Source organism: Mugil cephalus, chromosome 10, assembly GCF_022458985.1.
Source record: "Mugil cephalus isolate CIBA_MC_2020 chromosome 10, CIBA_Mcephalus_1.1, whole genome shotgun sequence".
In the NCBI taxonomy this organism is placed as follows: domain Eukaryota; kingdom Metazoa; phylum Chordata; class Actinopteri; order Mugiliformes; family Mugilidae; genus Mugil; species Mugil cephalus.
In genome coordinates this window covers 7961308-7979689 of record NC_061779.1, presented here as the reverse complement: position 1 = coordinate 7979689, position 18382 = coordinate 7961308, and the positions used below count along the sequence as shown (strand labels likewise).

General features: G+C 43.6%; 2 protein-coding genes across 2 annotated transcripts in view; both read left to right on the top strand.

Moving 5' to 3' along the window:
* jph3b (junctophilin 3b) overlaps positions 1-10542 on the top strand; it is a 51261-nt gene extending 40719 nt beyond the window's left edge. Inside the window, exon 6 of the mRNA XM_047597097.1 lies at positions 6274-10542. Coding sequence (XP_047453053.1) covers positions 6274-6354 — 81 coding nt within the window. The 3' untranslated portion in view covers positions 6355-10542. The remainder of the gene's footprint in view (positions 1-6273) is intronic.
* Positions 10543-10907: 365 nt separating this feature from the next.
* zcchc14 (zinc finger, CCHC domain containing 14) overlaps positions 10908-18382 on the top strand; it is a 31260-nt gene continuing 23785 nt past the window's right edge. The window contains exons 1-2 of the mRNA XM_047597480.1: positions 10908-12266; positions 13409-13630. Coding sequence (XP_047453436.1) covers positions 11772-12266; positions 13409-13630 — 717 coding nt within the window. The 5' untranslated portion in view covers positions 10908-11771. The remainder of the gene's footprint in view (positions 12267-13408; positions 13631-18382) is intronic.

Sequence of the window (18382 nt, the reverse complement as noted above, 5' to 3'; positions counted from 1 at the left end):
CTCTTTTCAGGCTTTTTGTGATATCAGATTAAGGCTGTGTCTGGCACTCTCTCTGTCATTATCTCAAACTTTCCCAATCTGACAATACAGCATTCACAAAAGAACAGCCATGTGAAGTCCTGTACTATTTATTTTATAGCTCTCTTCCATGCTCTGTTATCTATGACTCTGTTCATGTGCACAAACCAAAGATGGGTGTCTGTCGGTGCCTTCTTTTCTCTTTTTTTAAACACTGTCACACCCCCTCAGTCCTCTTTTCACTACCTGCCAACATGACTGTTGAAGGCTCAAGGATTTTATTTGTCAGATGCATCATGTACAAGTACAGCAGCTGTGACAGAGAATTGCAACAATTCCCAACTGTACAAATGAACGTAGTAAAGTATTAGATCCAAGCAGGCCCAAGATAAGATTAAGATCTTTAGGTATTTGGGATTAGTAGGACCTAAGAAGTATAAAAAAATAAAAATAAAAAATAAGAATCATCTTTGAACTGGAAGTAGGTTTTGAAAAAAATTAGTTGGCCACAGGGATTATTTCACAGTCTATTACAAGTCACCAGTGTGTACCAAAATATAAAACTGTTTATTTTAATACAAAAGCAGAATTGGAAATGATGAATCCCAAATGTCCTCAAACGAGTACTTTTATCAAAACTGCATCTCATATCAAACTAGAAAAATCAATAAACATAAATAGACCAGTTCATGGCAGACAAAAGTGTCTCTGTATGAGTAAAACCTGATGTCCCCATATGAGGACGCCAGGTCTCAGGAGGTTAAGATAGTTGCATAAGCAACATAAACAAATTTGACAGGGTTAAATGAGGAAATAAAAAGGTATAACTATTATATCCGACATATTTACTGAAGGTGTAGAAGAAGAGGGTGATTATATCCTAAGAACTAACTTCACGAAACCATAACCTGACCCTTAACTACCTGATTGGGTGTAGCAACAGTGGGCTAAAAACTTCATTTGTGGTCGTTTTTGTTCTCTCTCCCTGATGAATGTTCATTTATATTTACCCTCCTTTTAGCTCTGTTTGGTCTCCACCAACCCCTAATGGAAACATCTGGCTTCTTGTTAGCTGCCGTTAGTCGTGTATTTCCAGGCTGAAACCAAAGCACAGAGTTCAAAACACCTAAAGAGCTCTTTAGAGCTGACGGTTCACCACTGGAGACACATTTCTCTTTACACCCGTTCAGTTGACCAACTGCTGATGTAAAAGTTATGTCTGAAATGTAGTTTTTGAAACCAGGAAATGATCAAAGCAGCAGTAACGCTGTGGACAGCAAGCAGAGTCTGAAGTGTGATTATAGCAACATGATTGGAAATAATACACCTTATAGGTTCAAAACTACAAAAAGAAGCAGAAGAAGAAGAAAAAGCAGGAGGAGAAGAAGAAGAAAGGAAGCAGAAAAAACACAAATAGAAATGGTTAAAGAAACGTGGTTTATTGAATAACATGTTAAGCTCCAAAGGTCTGCCAGATGGTCCTCATGACAAGAACAAGGCCAACTGCATTTACTGTGCTTCTGAACAGAGTTACCACCAGACCAAGCGGCTGGATAAATTGAAACATAGATGCTTGGAAAACAATATTCTAGAGAGTATTTGTCTTTGTTTTGGTTTGCAGTAACAATAATAATAACAAACATTTGCATAAAGCAGATATATTTGTCTACTCTCATGTAAAATCATAACCCTAGCCCTCATTAAAAACAAAAAAACAAAACATTAAAAAAGTATGATTAATTTGAATTAATTGCACTATGGAAATAATTATAGTATAATTATAATTAAATATTGTTATCTGTTGAGAACACTAATAAAAATGTTGAATATAACAGGTTCAAATGTCGGTGGTTTGGACCTCGGCGTGCCTCTGTTTGGCCTTCATATCATATGGGACAGCTGCAGTATTGTACATTTGTCATATCTGTCATGTCTGCGCCACGCATTGATTTGACTAAAAGGATTTATTGCCCACTGTCATGAGGATACATCCCATCCCCAGTGACATAACACAATGTTATCCCACATATTAAGATAATCCTGCCGGAGCTGCACATGGTTTAACCTTGTGAAATAAAGAAAGCTATATATATTTTTATTTTTTTATTTTTGAAGGGCGGATTATACTGCTGTAATGTATATATATATTTTTTTCAGATATTTTTTGTCTTGACTCAGGCGGGTGGATGGCCTCTTACCACGCTAATCCAGGCTGATAATTCGGCCGCGGCATTAGCTAATGAAAGCAACAGGAAAAATCAGCAGCAAGTGAAAACCACACAGTGCACTGAGCACATTGATGGGAAGACGCTGCATTTCACTCTGACTTTGCTTCTGTGCAAACTGCTAAAAAAAAAAAAAAAACCTCACCACACTCTTTGCACAACTTTCTCACTTCAGTGAAAGTGAATTCTGTCTGCATCAGTGTGGCAGCTCCAGCGTAACTGGCTGAAGGCAGGAAATTCAGTAGTGGCTGCAGCTACCTGCTACATGAGAAACATAAAGCCTTAAATGCACACAGATACACAGGCGGAGAGACAACCCCAGCGGTCCTCTCTGCACCTTAGTAACAGCAGATTGGCAAACTAGCCCCTTCCTCACAGGAGGCCCCCTATTGGTTAACCGGTGCTCTGTTGCTAGGGAACAGCGTATGCCTTGCTTCAACGGCGGCCAATCGGTGGGCGTTCGTCGGTGACAAGGTGGTGCTGGTGGTGGTGGTGGTGGTGGGGGGGGTGTGTGTGCACTTATGTGTGTGTGTTTGCAGCCGCAGAGAAGCAAGTGAGATTTGTGTAGGACAGGTTCACAGCTTACACAGATACTATCACACTCAGATAAATACACACACACACACACACACAGCATACACCTGGACTGAAACACACACACACACGTCTCAATCAATCAATCAATTAATCAATTAAACTCTGTGGTGCCATATATAGGAAAAATCCCAGTATATGGAAGCTCTTTTATTGTATCCTCTGTAGCATGAAACATCTGCACCAAAATAGCTCTGCACCTCTGAGTCCACTCGGAGACGTCAACCAGTGATCATGGAACACAGAAATGAACCTCTGTGCATCCCAAAGGCTCGTATTTACATGAGCATGTTGTCCCCAGGCGACCAAGGCTTTCACATAACAACAATGTGTAACATGAGGACAGCGCGGTCTGAAAAAGTAAAGCAATAAAGCCACGTTTGAAGTATAAGGAGTGGATTAGCATGTTATGTATATCTTTAAAATCACCAGGGGATCATAGACAATAATATCTGCTTCCTTGTCAGTCTTAGTCTCTAGGCTTGGTGAATTAATACATTTACCAGGGACAGGTCTGACATGTAATACAACCACAGGTGGATGCAAACATGATCTGTCCTTTTGTCCTGGTCCTGGTCACACATGCTGCTGCGTTTTTGGCCAAAGCATTCTCGGGTAGGCCACAAAAAGAAAGCATTACAGACCCGTTGTCAAGCCTGTAAAGTGATAAAAAGCACCAGTAGTTCTCTCTGTGTCTGTGTGGGAGAGGTATGGCTGTACTCTCACTGTATTTCCTGAGATGATACAAGGCAGCGTTGGTGATACTTGTGCATGCGCGCTTCAGAATTCACACGAGGATCAAAAAGCAAACAGTGGTTACGAGCTTGGGGGCTTGTGTTGAGTTTTTTTTTTTTTTTTTGAGATTTTTAAGTCACTGTACAATGTCGGTTTTCCGAGTCTGTGCTCTAATTGTTATAACTTCTGCTCTCGATTCTTATGTAAGGAGGTTTGTGGCATAACCAATGCGATGAACAAGCTAGTAGGTGATACAGGATTTCACAGTTATGTGCTATGACTGCATGCCACATAAAATAATCTCTGTGATATCTCTTGATATCGGTCTGAACAACCGGTGCCCCAGCCCGGAGCCTTGGGGCATCCCACAAGTAAATATTTGCAAGGCCATGACATTCTAAGGAAACACTGCCATTGGTTTTGGCAGTGTTTCCTGCACAGTTGGCCTTAATTAGACCTTTGGTTGTTGGCTTCTCATCTGATTCAGCATGTTGAGCTGGTAGTGGGATGAATCAGTGAGAGGGATCGCTCTGATTTGCTGCTCATCTTAGAAAACCAGTGGCGAAAAACAAAGTTCAACACTGTTATTGTTTTTCATCTTCATCTGATCATAAATTTACACAAACATTTCCTTAACAACATGATAATCCAGAATGAATAATGCGTGTAGTACAACTGATCAACAGTTTGTTGCGCTTCCTAGCTACCTAGCTAATAGTAGCTTGTCCTGCCTTTCTAGCCTCCCAGCAAATAATAGCTCCATATAGCCTTCCAGCTAGTAGTAGCGCTCCCTGACTACCTAGCCTCCTAGCCCCACAACTAATAGTTTCTTTCCTAGCTTTCTGCCTTTCCTGCTAATAATAGCTCTTGCTAGCCTCACAGCTAAGTATAGCTCTATCTAGCATCCTAGACTCCCAGCTAATAATAGTTCTCTTTAGCCTCTCAGCTAATACTACCCCTTCCTCGCTCCCTTACAAATACTACATGGTTAGATTCACTTCCCTCCTTGGAGCTGAAATGTTTGATTTAGGGTTTCTATGGCTTTAATACAGTTAAGTGTCAGCTATAGATTCAACATCAGCATGTCAGCATATGTCAACTGCATTAGCATATCTTAAAAAAAAGGTAAATCAAGTGTAAAACCCCAATATGAACGCATGAGTCAGTACTGTTACAGTGTGTGTTTACATTAATAAGATGTGTCAAGAATTCTTAGTAAAAGGAGGGAATTTTTAAAAAAAAAAAAAAGCATTAGATCAAATGAGTTCATCACTGGTGGTCAGGTAATCTTCTATGACACAGATCCGTGATAAGCCGATGAACAGAAACCTTGTTAGCAGCCAATCTGGACAGATTAATTTACAACAATGTTGCGCTAATGCAGCTTAATAACCGTGCACAGTGTTACACAGAGTCCTATTTTCCATCTCCCTTCTGCAGCCCATTATTAAAACTATTTGAGAGGTAGACTTAATTAAAATTGTTGCCCCCCCCCCATCATAAATCATCATTTATCAAGACCAACATATATACTCCAGGTGAAAAGTAGAATTTTGCATGAGGAGATGAATATACCTGATTCACTTGCTCGTATTTACCTAAAGTGAACAGGTGGTTGGAAAGACTGACTTTCACCCACATGACCAAGGCTATCTGCAAGCATCTGCTGAAGTGCCATTGAGCAAGAGTTATGCTGTTGTGCAGCCAAGCTTGACAGAGAAGGTGGGCTTCCCTATCTGATCAACATGAGATTTGTTCTGAAATTCAAATTGCACCTTTGGCATTCACCTGGATGTTACTACTAGGCCAAGCACCCCCACCCCATAATAATGACACTCCTTGATGGCAGCATCCAGACACAGGAACACACACAAAAACTTTAGGAACAACTAAAAAAAAATCTCCTTCAAATTCTCTAGATCCCAAACTGATCAAGTATCTGTTGGATGATCCACAGAGGCCCCTCCCTTTAACCTATAGGACCCACTAACAACATTGTGTTACCAGATACAACAGGACACCCTCAGAGACCCATGTCCATTCTCTGATGAGTCACAACTGTTTTGGAGACACAAAGGAGACCTACCGTTATTAACAATTTCCAAGTATATGGATTTTTATTGTCAGATTGTGCCTTAAAATGTCACATTTTACTTGCTGTTTGTTAAGGAATACACATGATTGTCAACTATTGTGTGTTTGTATTTTAGGCAGATTTAAGAGCATATATGATACCGTGGAAGAGAGGAGAATATTGACGAAATGAACCAGTATCAACATATTTATTCAACAAAGGATTTTCTGAGAGCTTCAGTTATCAGGATACACTTGACAGCAGCAGGATGACTGATGCACATGCAGTTATGCAATGAAGAAGGTCCAAAGAATGTGATAATAGAAGGTGTGAAATAGTTTAAGAAACGAATTAAAAAATAACTCTTGATGAAATGGAAATTGACCTTTACGTTACAAACAGTGGCTTGGTCCTTTAAATTTAAGTGGCTCCCATTATACACGACATAAATGACAAGCTGGAGTAAAAACTGGATGTACTTTGAAAGGGTGAAAGGATGAATATAAATGGCCGGCTGTATATTCGCGTCTATTGTCCGGGCTGAATGTACTTTATGTATTAAAACAGCCTCAAGTGTGCGTGTCCTTATTACTGACACTCTCCCTTTTCTCTCCATCTCCCACGCAGGCCTACAGCTCCATCCTGGTTGTCATGGTGATTCTGCTCAACATTGGAGTGGCTATTTTGTTTATCCACTTTTTTATTTAAAGATAGCACTGCTTTCAGAGTCAGCCCACCTACAACGACAACAACAAACTACGAATTCATGTGAGTATTACGGCGAATCCGCTGACCCCCCCCGCCCGCCCAAAACACCAACCACCCACCCTCCGAGTTCCTGGGTAAGAGGGGGAAACTGCAGCCAGAGGACGGGAGAGGACTCGGACCGAGGAGGGCTCCACTGTCATCAGGGCTAAGGGTGGCTAGCTGAGCTTGGTCTAGCCGTCACGGAACAGATGCTGAAGCGCAAAGAAAATGGATGAGAAGCGGGATGATACAGTCCAGAACCTGGACCCATGTGAGCTTCGTTTGTTCACATAAAGAACTCGAGCTGGGCTGAACCGGTCTGATTCTCAGGCCACCAGAGCTGCAAGTGTGCAGACCAGACAAGACAAACTTTTTCCATCTTCAAATCATAGTTTTCAAACAGATTTGTAACTTAAAATTTATTTATTAACATTTTCTCTCTCATGTACAATATGTTGATGGCTATATTCTTTTTTTTTTTTTGTAACCCCCTCCACCCCTCTTTATAAAAAGCTCCTGCCTTCTGGTTCCTACCCCCGCCGGGGTTGTTGTTACCGATGGCTCAGGTTGTGTTGTCATCTGTGTCGGCTGATATGCAGACTCACAGAGCTGCACAGTGTGTGGTCTGTCTCTGTGCTCGCTGCTTCCTCCGTCCCTCGCGCTGATGTCTGTCTCCTCTTATTCTTCACCTCTTGAGTGTAAAAGGAGCGCGTCGGTGCATGGTGCGCATACAGCGGGGCATGCATGCAGGTGTGTTTGTCCATCAACTGTGTGTCCGTGCGCGTGGTCTCCAAGTAGCTCAGTGGCCTTTCACGCTGTTCATGAACTTTACGAGAGCATCTCATGAGCACACAGTCGCTGCACAGCCACATCTGACCTACCAGCATCAGCTGACAACTGCACCCTCTGTCCCTCCCACTCCGTCCACCTCCGCACGCACCAGTCAAGGCGGGTTGTCTTCGGCAAGGCCCCGCGCCTACCACCGCTCTGAGGGAAAACGCTTCCTCCAGTGTCTCAAAGCGCAAGGTCTGCGACTGCTCCTGTCGAAACCTAACCCGAAGACAACATCTTTTATACTACACTTGTGAGATGTCTGAAAAATAAACAGAAAAAAAAGGAGTCGCCACTTGCCTTGCTTTTGTAGCAACAATGCATGCATATGTACTGTAATATCTTAGTTGTGCGTTGAATCTGAAAACAACAAAATGAAATAAAACAAGATAAAACGCTTCAGAAGCACATGCGACATGTTAGGTTTGGATAGGAGCGGCGTCCGGAGACCTGGGCCTGCTTCTCGTTGAGTTCTCCGGGATTAATGACGACAATTAAAGTGGAGTGAGGTGAGGGGACGATGGTGCAGGTTAAACACAAACCGTGGATCAGGATGAGGTGAAGGTTTAAACCAGGATGTCAAACTGATTTTAGTTCAGGTGTCACATACAGCACAATTTGATCTCAAGCAGACCGGACCACTAGCATAATAACCTATAAATAACTCAATTTTTTTTCCAAAAAGGCACAAGTATAAAAATGTTTACATTTAATGAACCACCACAAAACAACAACCTGAAACGTCTTAAGAAAAATAAGAGCAATTTGCATTGCTGCCATCTGCTGTTTAGTTCTGGTTCTGCAACTCTTACTAAACCAGTGCCACCCCCTAGTGGACAGGATAGGTGTAGGGGTTACTTTTATTCTCCGCAAGTTCATCTCAGGGCCCAGATTGGACCCTCCGGTGCAGCCGCATGTTTGACACCCGTGGTTTAAAGCCCTCTGCTCTGATCCAACTTCAGCGCAGTCACAGACACCAGTCGCAGTTTGTCTGTTTTTGCATTTGCTTTGTGTTTCTGTGTCTCCCTGACCCATCTGGCAGACCAGCCTTTGTGTTTGTTTGCTCATCAGAGTGTGTGAACACGCGTGTGCATCCTTTCCCTTCCACTCGAAGAGTCTGCGGGATGTGCTGAGCCCGTCGCCATCGGTAACAACTTCCACAGCGGTGGTGGGTGGCGGTGGTGGTGGTGGTGGTGGTGGTGGTGTGCAGTGGCTGTTGTATTTTTTTGTTTTTCTGTCAGGCAGCATTTCTCAAACTACGGGTTGGAGCTCCGAACTCGGCTGTAGGCTCATTTCTGGCGTTTCCCCCCCCACATTATTGCAACAGCTCAGTCTAACGTGCCTGCACACCCGAGAGGCAGATCAATAGGTTTTTTTTATTTCATGTTGGGTCCCAGAATGAGACGGGTTGAAGAAGCTCTGCCTGGTGACGATGCCCTGCACCACCCCGTTAGTCCGCAGCATGCTACAGCATGCCAAGCTCTCTCTATAGTTTGACTCTCCTCTTTCTTTCTTTCTTTCTTTCTTTCTTTCTTTCTTTCTTTCTTTCTGTTTCTGGGAATTACTCTGTTTTGTTTTTCAGTTGTGTGGAGAAAATAATGAAAGTGTTTGAAAGAACTCGGCTGGCTCGTGTGTTTTTGATCTCGCTCCTTCTTTGTCTTGTGTTTTTCGTACTTTGTGTGTGTTGCGGGTTTGCAGCATCAGTGATGCAGAGAGAGGGAGTGGTACAGGCCTGGCTTAGAGGGAGGGGTGCGGTCACTATAGCAACCCTAACTGAATTGTCCTCCGTCAGAAAAGGGGATGGGCGGGGCCTTGGTGAGTGGGCGTGGCTTGTCTCAATGCGAGCACGGGAGGATGGAGAGAGGAGGATCTGTGCTGGTGGAAACGAGAAGAACGACAACAGATGGAGAAATGTTAAAGGAAAAATGGAGTGGGTGAAGTAAATCCGAGTGTAATTCTCTTTCAAACATCAATTTTAGGTTGTGTTTATGTGTTTTTTTCACTATGTGAGGAGACATCAAAGTGTAAAGATGGCTGCAACACCGTCCGCATCCATCAGCAGGTGTGCTGCAGCATCAGGTTTCAGAAAATGGATATCTGGCGCCATCCTCTGGACAAAAACACCAACTACCAAATAAAAGCATTCAAGTGGGGGATTACTGTACAAAGTAAACACGCACTTTCCAGTTCATTAGGCAGAGAAGTGAAAATAAATGCATGCTGATATAACAGTTATATCTCCATGAAGGTATTCAGCATTAGTTTAAAATAACCCAGAGAGCTGTTGTTTCAACAGTGAGCCTGGGGTTTGTAGTACAGTTTGTGTTGTGCTGACAAGTGTTTCTATAATTTTGACATCTCCATTGTAGTCAGTGGTTTAGGCCAAACAACAGAAAACTTTTTAATTCAATCCAGTTTAACAGTACCACAAACTATGTCCTCCAGAATGATCAACTAGCTGAATTACCACCTTTCTGACGCGGTTTCAATGTAAACTGATTATTAGAACAGTCATGCAGCACTCACTAGTGTAACTAATGTATCTAAGTGAGCGTGTAAACAGTATATTTGTAAACATATTGAAGTTTTTTTAGTGTTATCCTCCTCCCCTTCACTGAAAATTTCCATTCATTCTCGTGTTTGTGCAGTGCAGGAGCTGACTTTCCACAGCGCACTCATTCAAGTTGTGTATCGGATCAGAGATGGCTTCCAGACCTGTTTGCATGTCTCAAATCCTGCTTGCAGGAGCATGTCTTAAATTTAATTTAGGTGAGAAAGTTTTCCAGGAGATGAGCGGAGAAGACATGCCATGCACTCCTCTTCAAAGAAACAGTTTATGTCGGTATAAACAGTTTTAATTACATTAAAAAAAAAAAAGATACTAATACTAACACCAATGCACTCTCACTTGCCAAAACATTAGGTACACTAGTGAAAACAAATGCATTCTGATTTAACAGTCCTGCACTAAAGCTCCATTCATGACTTTAAATATTTAGCTCGTGTTGATACAGCACCAGAAAGTTGGTGATTTAAATGCATCATCGTTGTGGAGGATGTAGTTTGTCAAAATAATAGAAACGTGTCGGTACAACAAACCACAGCCTCCAAAATGACAACCAGTTGAATCAACAACTCTCTCTGTTATTTTAGACAAATACTAAAACCCAATACCCTAATAAAGCTAAGATTCAATGCAGGAATGTTATATTTAAGATTTGCTTTCACCAGTGTCATAAAACTCGCTGTTGCCTAAAAGTTGACTTCTCTTTTTTGTGCTAGTCTAACAGCTCTGATAAACACATTATTCTTATATTATTTCAGTGTCTATGTGTGTTTTTTAATGTGGGCTGTGTTTTTTTTTTCCATATAAAACTTTCTGGGTTTAGTTATGTAAGTTTAATAAAAAACAAATTAATTAAACTACTTTAATAGAAATTTCATGGTCGTGTCATGATGATGGGGCTTTCATAAAAACATCAGCTGAATGTGTATCTGGCGCTTTAATGACTAAGCTGAGATATGTATGAACGCATGAGAAAAAGATGTGGAATAGCGAGGCAGCGGATATCCCTCTCAGCCAATCAGAAGACGAGCCTTAATTACAGACAGGCCTCGCAGCCAATCAGAGCAGAGTATTCTTTATGGGGGGTGGGGGGGGCTGTCCTGCTGCCAGAGTTGGGATAATGTTATACACAGCTGTTTTTTTTCTCGGTTTCAATACTTACGGGAGAATGCAGGAAACCTCCAACTACAATCTGCACAAAATCCATCTCTGGACACTCAAACCAACCGCCAGAGACATCGGTGAGATATTTTTTTGTGCTCCACGTTTGATGAGGTAATGTCTCGGAAATAATCATTCCTAGTGGCAGCAAGCAGTTTATTGAGGCTACTTTTGTTTGTAAACTTCAACCCCCCCGGCGCTGTCTCGACTTGTTTCTCGCACAAGTTGGCGAGGAAGCATGAGGAGGGACGGAGGAAGGAGACCAGAGAGCGGGCGGCTCCGGTCAGAAAGTGTCTCGTCTGACTGAGCGTCTCCTTGAATGGGGCGCTGTGTTTTGATCCTCCCCGTGTTTCTGCAACAACTGTTCCTGCGGTCCGACCGGCGGAGGGGGACGAGGTGGAGGGACTCCTGCTCGGAACGCGCCGGACAACTCTGGCGGCACGTTGAGGAGACTTTTGGAGGAGATTATGGTCCGGGAAGGCCCGCTGCTGCTGCTGCTGCTGCCGCCGCCGCTGCTGCGTCCCCGCTGCTCCGCCAACAAAGGAAACGACTGTTGCTTCTTTCATTTCACTCCTGCTGCCGCCGTGTGTGTGTGTGTGTTTGACTGAGAGTTTGAAGTGAGAAACACCGATTATCTTCACAATTTAGCAGCAGAGTTTTAGAGTTTTTATGAACGACGCCTGCGCGCTCACGCACCTACTCGCCCCCTTTTCCACGTGAAGTTTACTTCCAGTTTAAAGTCTTGGCACTTTTACCTGCGGCAGTTGCCCAGGTGTTCCACGGCGCAGCAGACAGTGAGCGTGCGTGTGGGTGTGTGAGGATGGTGGAGAGCCGGAGCTGTGTCCAGAGGGAGGGGGTGTACCGCTGGTTCTCCTCCCTCACCTCAGCCCAGAGAGCGGAGTTCCTGTGCGGCCTGCTGGACCTGTGCGTCCCCGTCGAGCTCCGCTTTCTCGGCTCCTGCCTGGAGGACCTGGCCCGCAAGGACTACCACTCTCTGCGGGATGCGGAGATCAAGGCCAACAACCCCGCCGACCTGTCGGGCCTCACCAACATCACGGACGAGGTGGTGCGCAGCAAGCTGCTGGTGTCGCTCGCCCTGCTCGGCTCGGACAACCGGGAGGCCGCCGGGGTCCTGTACCGGACCCTGACCCACATAGACACGGTGATCAATAACTACGGCCTGGCGCTGAACGACGGGAGGACAGAGGAGCAGTTCCTGCTGCTGTTCACCATGGCCTCCAACCACCCGGCCTTCAGCTTCCACCAGAAGCAGGTGCTGAGGCAGCAGCTCAGCCAGATCCAGGACATCCTGCAGGTGAGCTACACAACTACGTTCACTTAGAACATCAGCAGGGTCATCGGCTGTTTTCACAGGGATTGATAGTTTCCGGTGCAATTCACTTTGTTTTAATTAAACTATTCATTCCAAGTAGAAGCAGCAAGTAGAAGGCTGATGAGTTCTTGGAAACAAGTTAAAAGTATTTGACATTTTTGGATGAGAAGTGAAACTCAGGCTGGCCAAGTTCCTTCGCTTTAAATACTTGGATGTATCATGACTGGGATGGCAGAGTATAACTCAGCGGCAAGTGGTGATTTAAAAAGACAACACAGAGTATGAACACGGCAGATTTTACGAAAAAAAGAGGAACAACTGAAGAGTCTTCTAGCAATGCATGTTCAGAATTTGTTCAAATGTAAAAAGCAGCAACAAAACAAAACAGAGCAGAACACCTGTTTAAAAACAGGCGTAACTGTAGTTCTCACATGTTGTTAGCTCCGTACATGCACAGTTCATGGGAACGTTCTAGACAGAAACCTTCCATGTGATTTCATGTGGTTACTGTGAAGGGGAAGTGAAAGCATCTCCAGAAAAATGAGTGCGAATGGCATGATTAGCTGTCGTTGGTAGTGGAGGCAACTTCTTAAAAAGAACCCTGTGCGTCAGAACAAGTGGCGGAGGAGAACTTGCTGCAGGCTGCTGTGAGTCCTCATCCCTGTGTGACCAGGTAAACTGTATAATCCAGAGCCATTGCCACCGCTGAGGGTGTTTGTTGTGGTCAGAGGAAAGGAAAGTGGTGTTAAAGCAGGTGAAACACACGTTAATTACAGGGGAGGCAAATTACAAATGAGTGCCGAACGCTCACATGTTACTTACACGCTAAATTACAGGTGTGATGCTGTCAGAGACAGGCAACAGGCTTTAGTCAAACAGGGTAAATTACACGCTTGTTGGAGAAAGGTACGAGCAGAGAAGAGTTTATGGATGTGAAGGTGAGAATAAGAAGTTGGTCTCCTGTGGTCAAACTATTATTTCAGAGCTCTGTCAGCTTAATTTATTAACAATATGAAGCTTATTTATGAGTTAACATCCCCATGAATCACTCAAAAAGGCAATTAATTGGTTTAAAGTGAGGACTGAAATATTAATCCACTCATATTTGTATTTTGTTGTTTCAGGTGAGTAGTGGAGGAGGAACAGGAGAGGCCCAATCAGCGGGTCCCGACGGTGACCGAGCTGCCGCCTGCTACTCTCAGCCTCATCAGTACTATCACCATTCGACCGTGCCTCTGCCTCTGGCCTCTTTCTCCTCCGCTGGCTGCTCCCCGGCGGCGGACACCACCAGCGGCACCTGCCTGCCTCTGTCTGCCTGCCAAGCACACTGCACCTGCTGGCACAAGGTAGGGAGCGGCAGCCGGTGCTTATTTAGACTCCACTCAGGAGGGTTGGTGTATTCTCAAATCAGTTTATTTAGTATGTTCGAAAACAACAGCTAGTCTAGCACATCCATGGGACGTTTGCACAAACTGAAAACCTTGTGCAAGTAGAAATTATGCCTTCTGAATGTTTACTGGTTTCCCAAATAATTCAAAAATGGTCCAAGAGGTGGAGCATTAGCAGAGAAGGACAGATGGAAAAGAGTGAGGACGCCCACCTGTCGCTCAGAGAAGCCTTATGCATAAAATAAATGGAGAAATTAGATTTAGAGACCAAAAATTGGCATTTATACCAGGCTGTGAACACGTTTATTATTTCTCCTGTAACGTGGACATCAATGGAGATTGACTCACGTTTGGCCTCAGCCTCTAGTGGCCAGTAGAGGAACTGCAGTTGCGGCATTTTGCAGATTTGTTTAAATATTTAGATTATTACAACATATCCGCTTCTACTTTGCAACACTTCTAATTGAACACGTGTCAGCACAGTCACCTAAACAAGCTTAAGGCAAAGTATGCTTTACTGTCAATTCTTCCACGTGTGCAGCAGGATGTGCAGCAGGCCTGAATTCCTGTTAAGACCCACGGTGCGACAAGTTAAATGCTGAAATTCTAAACATCTGATTTTGTGGTGTTGAGTTTGGCTAGCCTGCTAAACAGTCAGTCAGTGTACTAAAACAATTGAATTACTAGCTGCTGCTTTTGCTATTCATTCATTTTCTGTAACTACTTGCCCTATGGAGGGTCGCAGGGGGGCTGGAGCCTATCCCAGCTGTTACTGGGCGAGAAGCAGGGTACACCCTGGACAGATCTCCAGTCTATCGCAGGGCTAACGCAGAGAAACAGACAACCATTTGGAGAGAACTGACGTAGACACAGGAAGAACATGCAAACTCCACCCAGAAAGGCCCCAGTCGGCCAATGGACTAAAAAAACTTCTTGCTGTGAGACATCCAGCAACAATTCTAAAAACAGTTCTAATAAAAACTTTTAAGTAAACACAGTGTAAATGCAGTGTAGTAGCTACCATCTTTAGATATAGTGTGATGCATGACTGTCAGATGGTTTCATTCCCAGAGTTGGGAGGTGATTTTACAGGCATTCGTGTTTTCATGTGTTTTTAAGTCAAAAACAGCATTGATGTTACAAGACAGGTGTTTTATTTATTTTATATCCATTTCCAGCATCTGCATTATGGCAAAGACCAGAGGAAATATATGAGACGAGCTGTGATTCATCTCAGTCATACGCATGTTAATCGTGAAAACATCTGCCGTGACTTGTGCTGTTATGTTTTGTTTGTGACAGATGGACATATAGTTGTAGTCTGACTTATGTCCACCGCGTTTCTGCGTACATGACAAAAACAGTTGTGTGCGTAATCTTTTCGCCAAGTTTCCGACTTTTCGGGTTGTTTCTCAGCCCGACGCTCATTTTTCCCATTATTCCGACATCACCTGAACTGCACACTTACTATTTTTACATCCTGTGTTGTGGAAAACTGTAATGATCCTTTTACTAAGTCAAAACGCAGACAAAGATCATATAACCGCAGCGTGTTTCTGCTCTGACTTTCTGTGTAATGATTCCAGCGTCGTACAACATGATCTGAACACAAACAGGTGTCTCAAACGAACATGTAGAAATAAGGCGGAGTGCGACGTGTGGTTTGAACTAACAGCCATATGTATGGTGATAAGCCAATCACCGATCCTGTGATAAATGCCCTCTTCCTGTAAACAAATACAAGCTCATCAGTGATCCATAAAATCTGAATAACGCTGATGATAAATGAGGACGTAAGAGAGATTGTTTACAACCTCATGCGCTCGTTCGGCCTGGATGTGTTGTAATGAAAAATGGAGATTGCGAAGGGAGGGAGATGAGGGGATTTCCCAGTGATGCAGTGCACTGAGTGGTTCATTAACCCTCGCTTCCAGTAACATCTGGGATCATCCTGCAGAGATTGGAGAGATTATTTAAACATAAATCAGGGGAGTTAGGAGAAGAATGAATCTGATCGGGAGGATAAAGGGAGATGGGAGACGGAGGTTTAGGAGGTATTTTGCCTCCTTTGTGTCACACTAGCTTAAACACACACAGTTACATGTTCGCACAGAGGCAGGAAGGTGCTCTGATTTTAACATGTGTGAGCAGTGAAGGGAAAGTACCCGGCTCAGAGAGGAGCGTTTGTATTTAGTGTTTTGTTGCCCTTGGCTCCTGCTTAGTGCAGGTCAGCACATTTCTCTATGCTGAAATCAACCCTCTGCGGTGTGTGTGTCTGTGTGTGTGTGTATGTGTGTGTGTCTGTGTGTCTCCAGTGAATCCCCAGGAAGTTATAAATGCTCTCTCTCTCTCTCTCTCTCTCTCTCTCTCTCTCTCTCTCTCTCTCTCTCTCTCTCTCTCTCTCTCTCTCTCTCTCTCTCTGGCTGTCTTTCCTTTGCGCTCTGAAGCGAATGACAGGGTTTCGTTGTAAATGTATCTGAGCTTTCCAAAACATTATTTAGAGTAGACCAACTTTTAGCTGAAGCTGCTGTCCCCTTCCTGTGGATATACTGTAAGGGCAGGGCAAGAGTTTAAGCTTGCAACAGTGCTGGAAGACTGGAAGGACTTCTGCCCCTTTAGACATTGTTGATGTAAACAGTGGTGGAAGAAAATGGAAAAAAAAAAAGCTTAGGGCCACGACACCGGTGTTTTAATACTGTTTTAATATTTAAACTCTGATTAACAGTGGCACCAGACTGGAGCCTTGGGGAACCCCTTACATAAATATTAGCAGGAGAGGTTGTTTGTTGGTGTCAGTTTTTTAGGTTTTTGAGTTTTTTTTGGCATAAGCATCTGTCCTGGATCTGTTTTTATTAAATGCTCTATAATCCATTGAGTGACTGCATATTTATTAACTGTTGTTTGTTGATAAGACACAACAAACTCAGAAGCAACCAGTATCTACAATGGTCAGGCACAACATTATGACCACTTTCCTAATATTGTGTAGTTCTCCTTTGTTCCTTTTAAACATTTTTGACTTGTTAGATAATTGACATGCATCTTCTGAGGGTGTTCTGTTGTGTTTGACAACACAATGTTGTTACTTGGGCTCTTTGGGTCCCATGGGTTGAGTGGAGGGGCCTCTGTCGATCATCCCACATCTTGTGATGTTCTTCTTGTTTTTTGAGTTGTTCCTAAACCTTTTTAATGTGCCTGTGTCAGGCTGGATGGGATCTGGCTGCTGCCATCAAGGAGTGTCATTGCTATGGGGTGGGGGTGCCGGGTCAGGTCTAGGTGGGTGATACATGTCTATGTAACATCCACACAAATGCCAGATCCTGGGATTTTACCAGCAGAACATTGGATTGTCGCAAGATGGTCCGTGTTATTTACCTCACCCCGTCAGTGGTTTTAATGTTGTGGCTGATCGGTGTATAACTGTAAGATTAGTGTAATGAAATAAGAACCTTGCTTAAATTTATGGGAAATATGACACATGAATATCTATTAGTAGAAAACACTAAAAACTGGATCTACTGTAAATCTATTTGGTTAGTTTCCTCTCCTCTCAGAACCTAGTGCCACTCCAGTCAGTTCTTCCTTCAGGATTTTAAGTCAGCTTGCATAATCTCATTTTAACACAAAGCAGCTGGATGCCGAGCGACTCCCGAGGACAGAAAAAAAAAAAAAAAAAACTAAACAAAACACATTTTTTCTTCAGCAGTAACAATTCAGTGGAATAAACAGCGTGCAGTAGACTTGCCACATCTGTTGGGCCTGTAGAGACCTGCATAATCGCCTCATTACATGAGTGTTTTATACATCTATAAAAACAAAGCCAGTATCAGAATTAACAGAGTTGAGCCGAGGGAGGAGGAGCTGCTGGAGTCTGAGTCTTGCTCCCAGCAGTGTTCATCGACTGGCCACGTGTTTTTCAAATGTCTGGAACGTCTCTTGATCTCTTTTGCACACTCTTTGTTTTCCAGTCTCTTCCGTCGTAACTCTTCCCGCTGATTCACGTTGCTCTGACGGGATTCGTTTACCTGCAGTCTAACCGACTCCTGCGGAGCAGACTGCAGACTGAACAGAGAGCTGGCAGGTTGGCAGAGGAACATGCGGATGTGGCAGTAGCACACTTAATTGTTTTCAGATCTGCTGCCTGTGATTTCAGGCAATAGCACGTATTGGGTTTTTCAGAGGAATGAGTAGTGCACCACACTCATACTTCCAGTGATCGGGATTCAGAGGGGGTTTTCTGCAGCACATGGACAGATTTTCTACGAGTCACTCAAGTATTTTCCTTTCATTCTTCATTCCACTTCTCCCAGGTTTTTATTGTAAACTTCATCCCACCCCGTTAGTTTATTTACAAATGAAGATACACCGATCAGCCGCAGCATTAAAACCACTGACAGGAGAAGTAAACAACATTTTGTGACAATTCAACGTTTTGCTGGGAAACTTCTGGACCTGGCCTTTGTGTGGATGTTATGACATGTGCCACCCACCTAGACCACACCAAACACCCCCACCCCATAGCAATGACACTACTTGTTCCCCGGCAAGATGCAGCCACACACAAAAACGGTTCAGGAACAACTACAAAAACAACAACAAAAAACACAAAGAACAGGACAAGGTGTTGACCTGGCCTAAAAAAAAAAAGTTACTAGATCAAGTGTCTGTGGGATTATCCACTGAGAACCTTCCTCTCAACCCACAGGACCC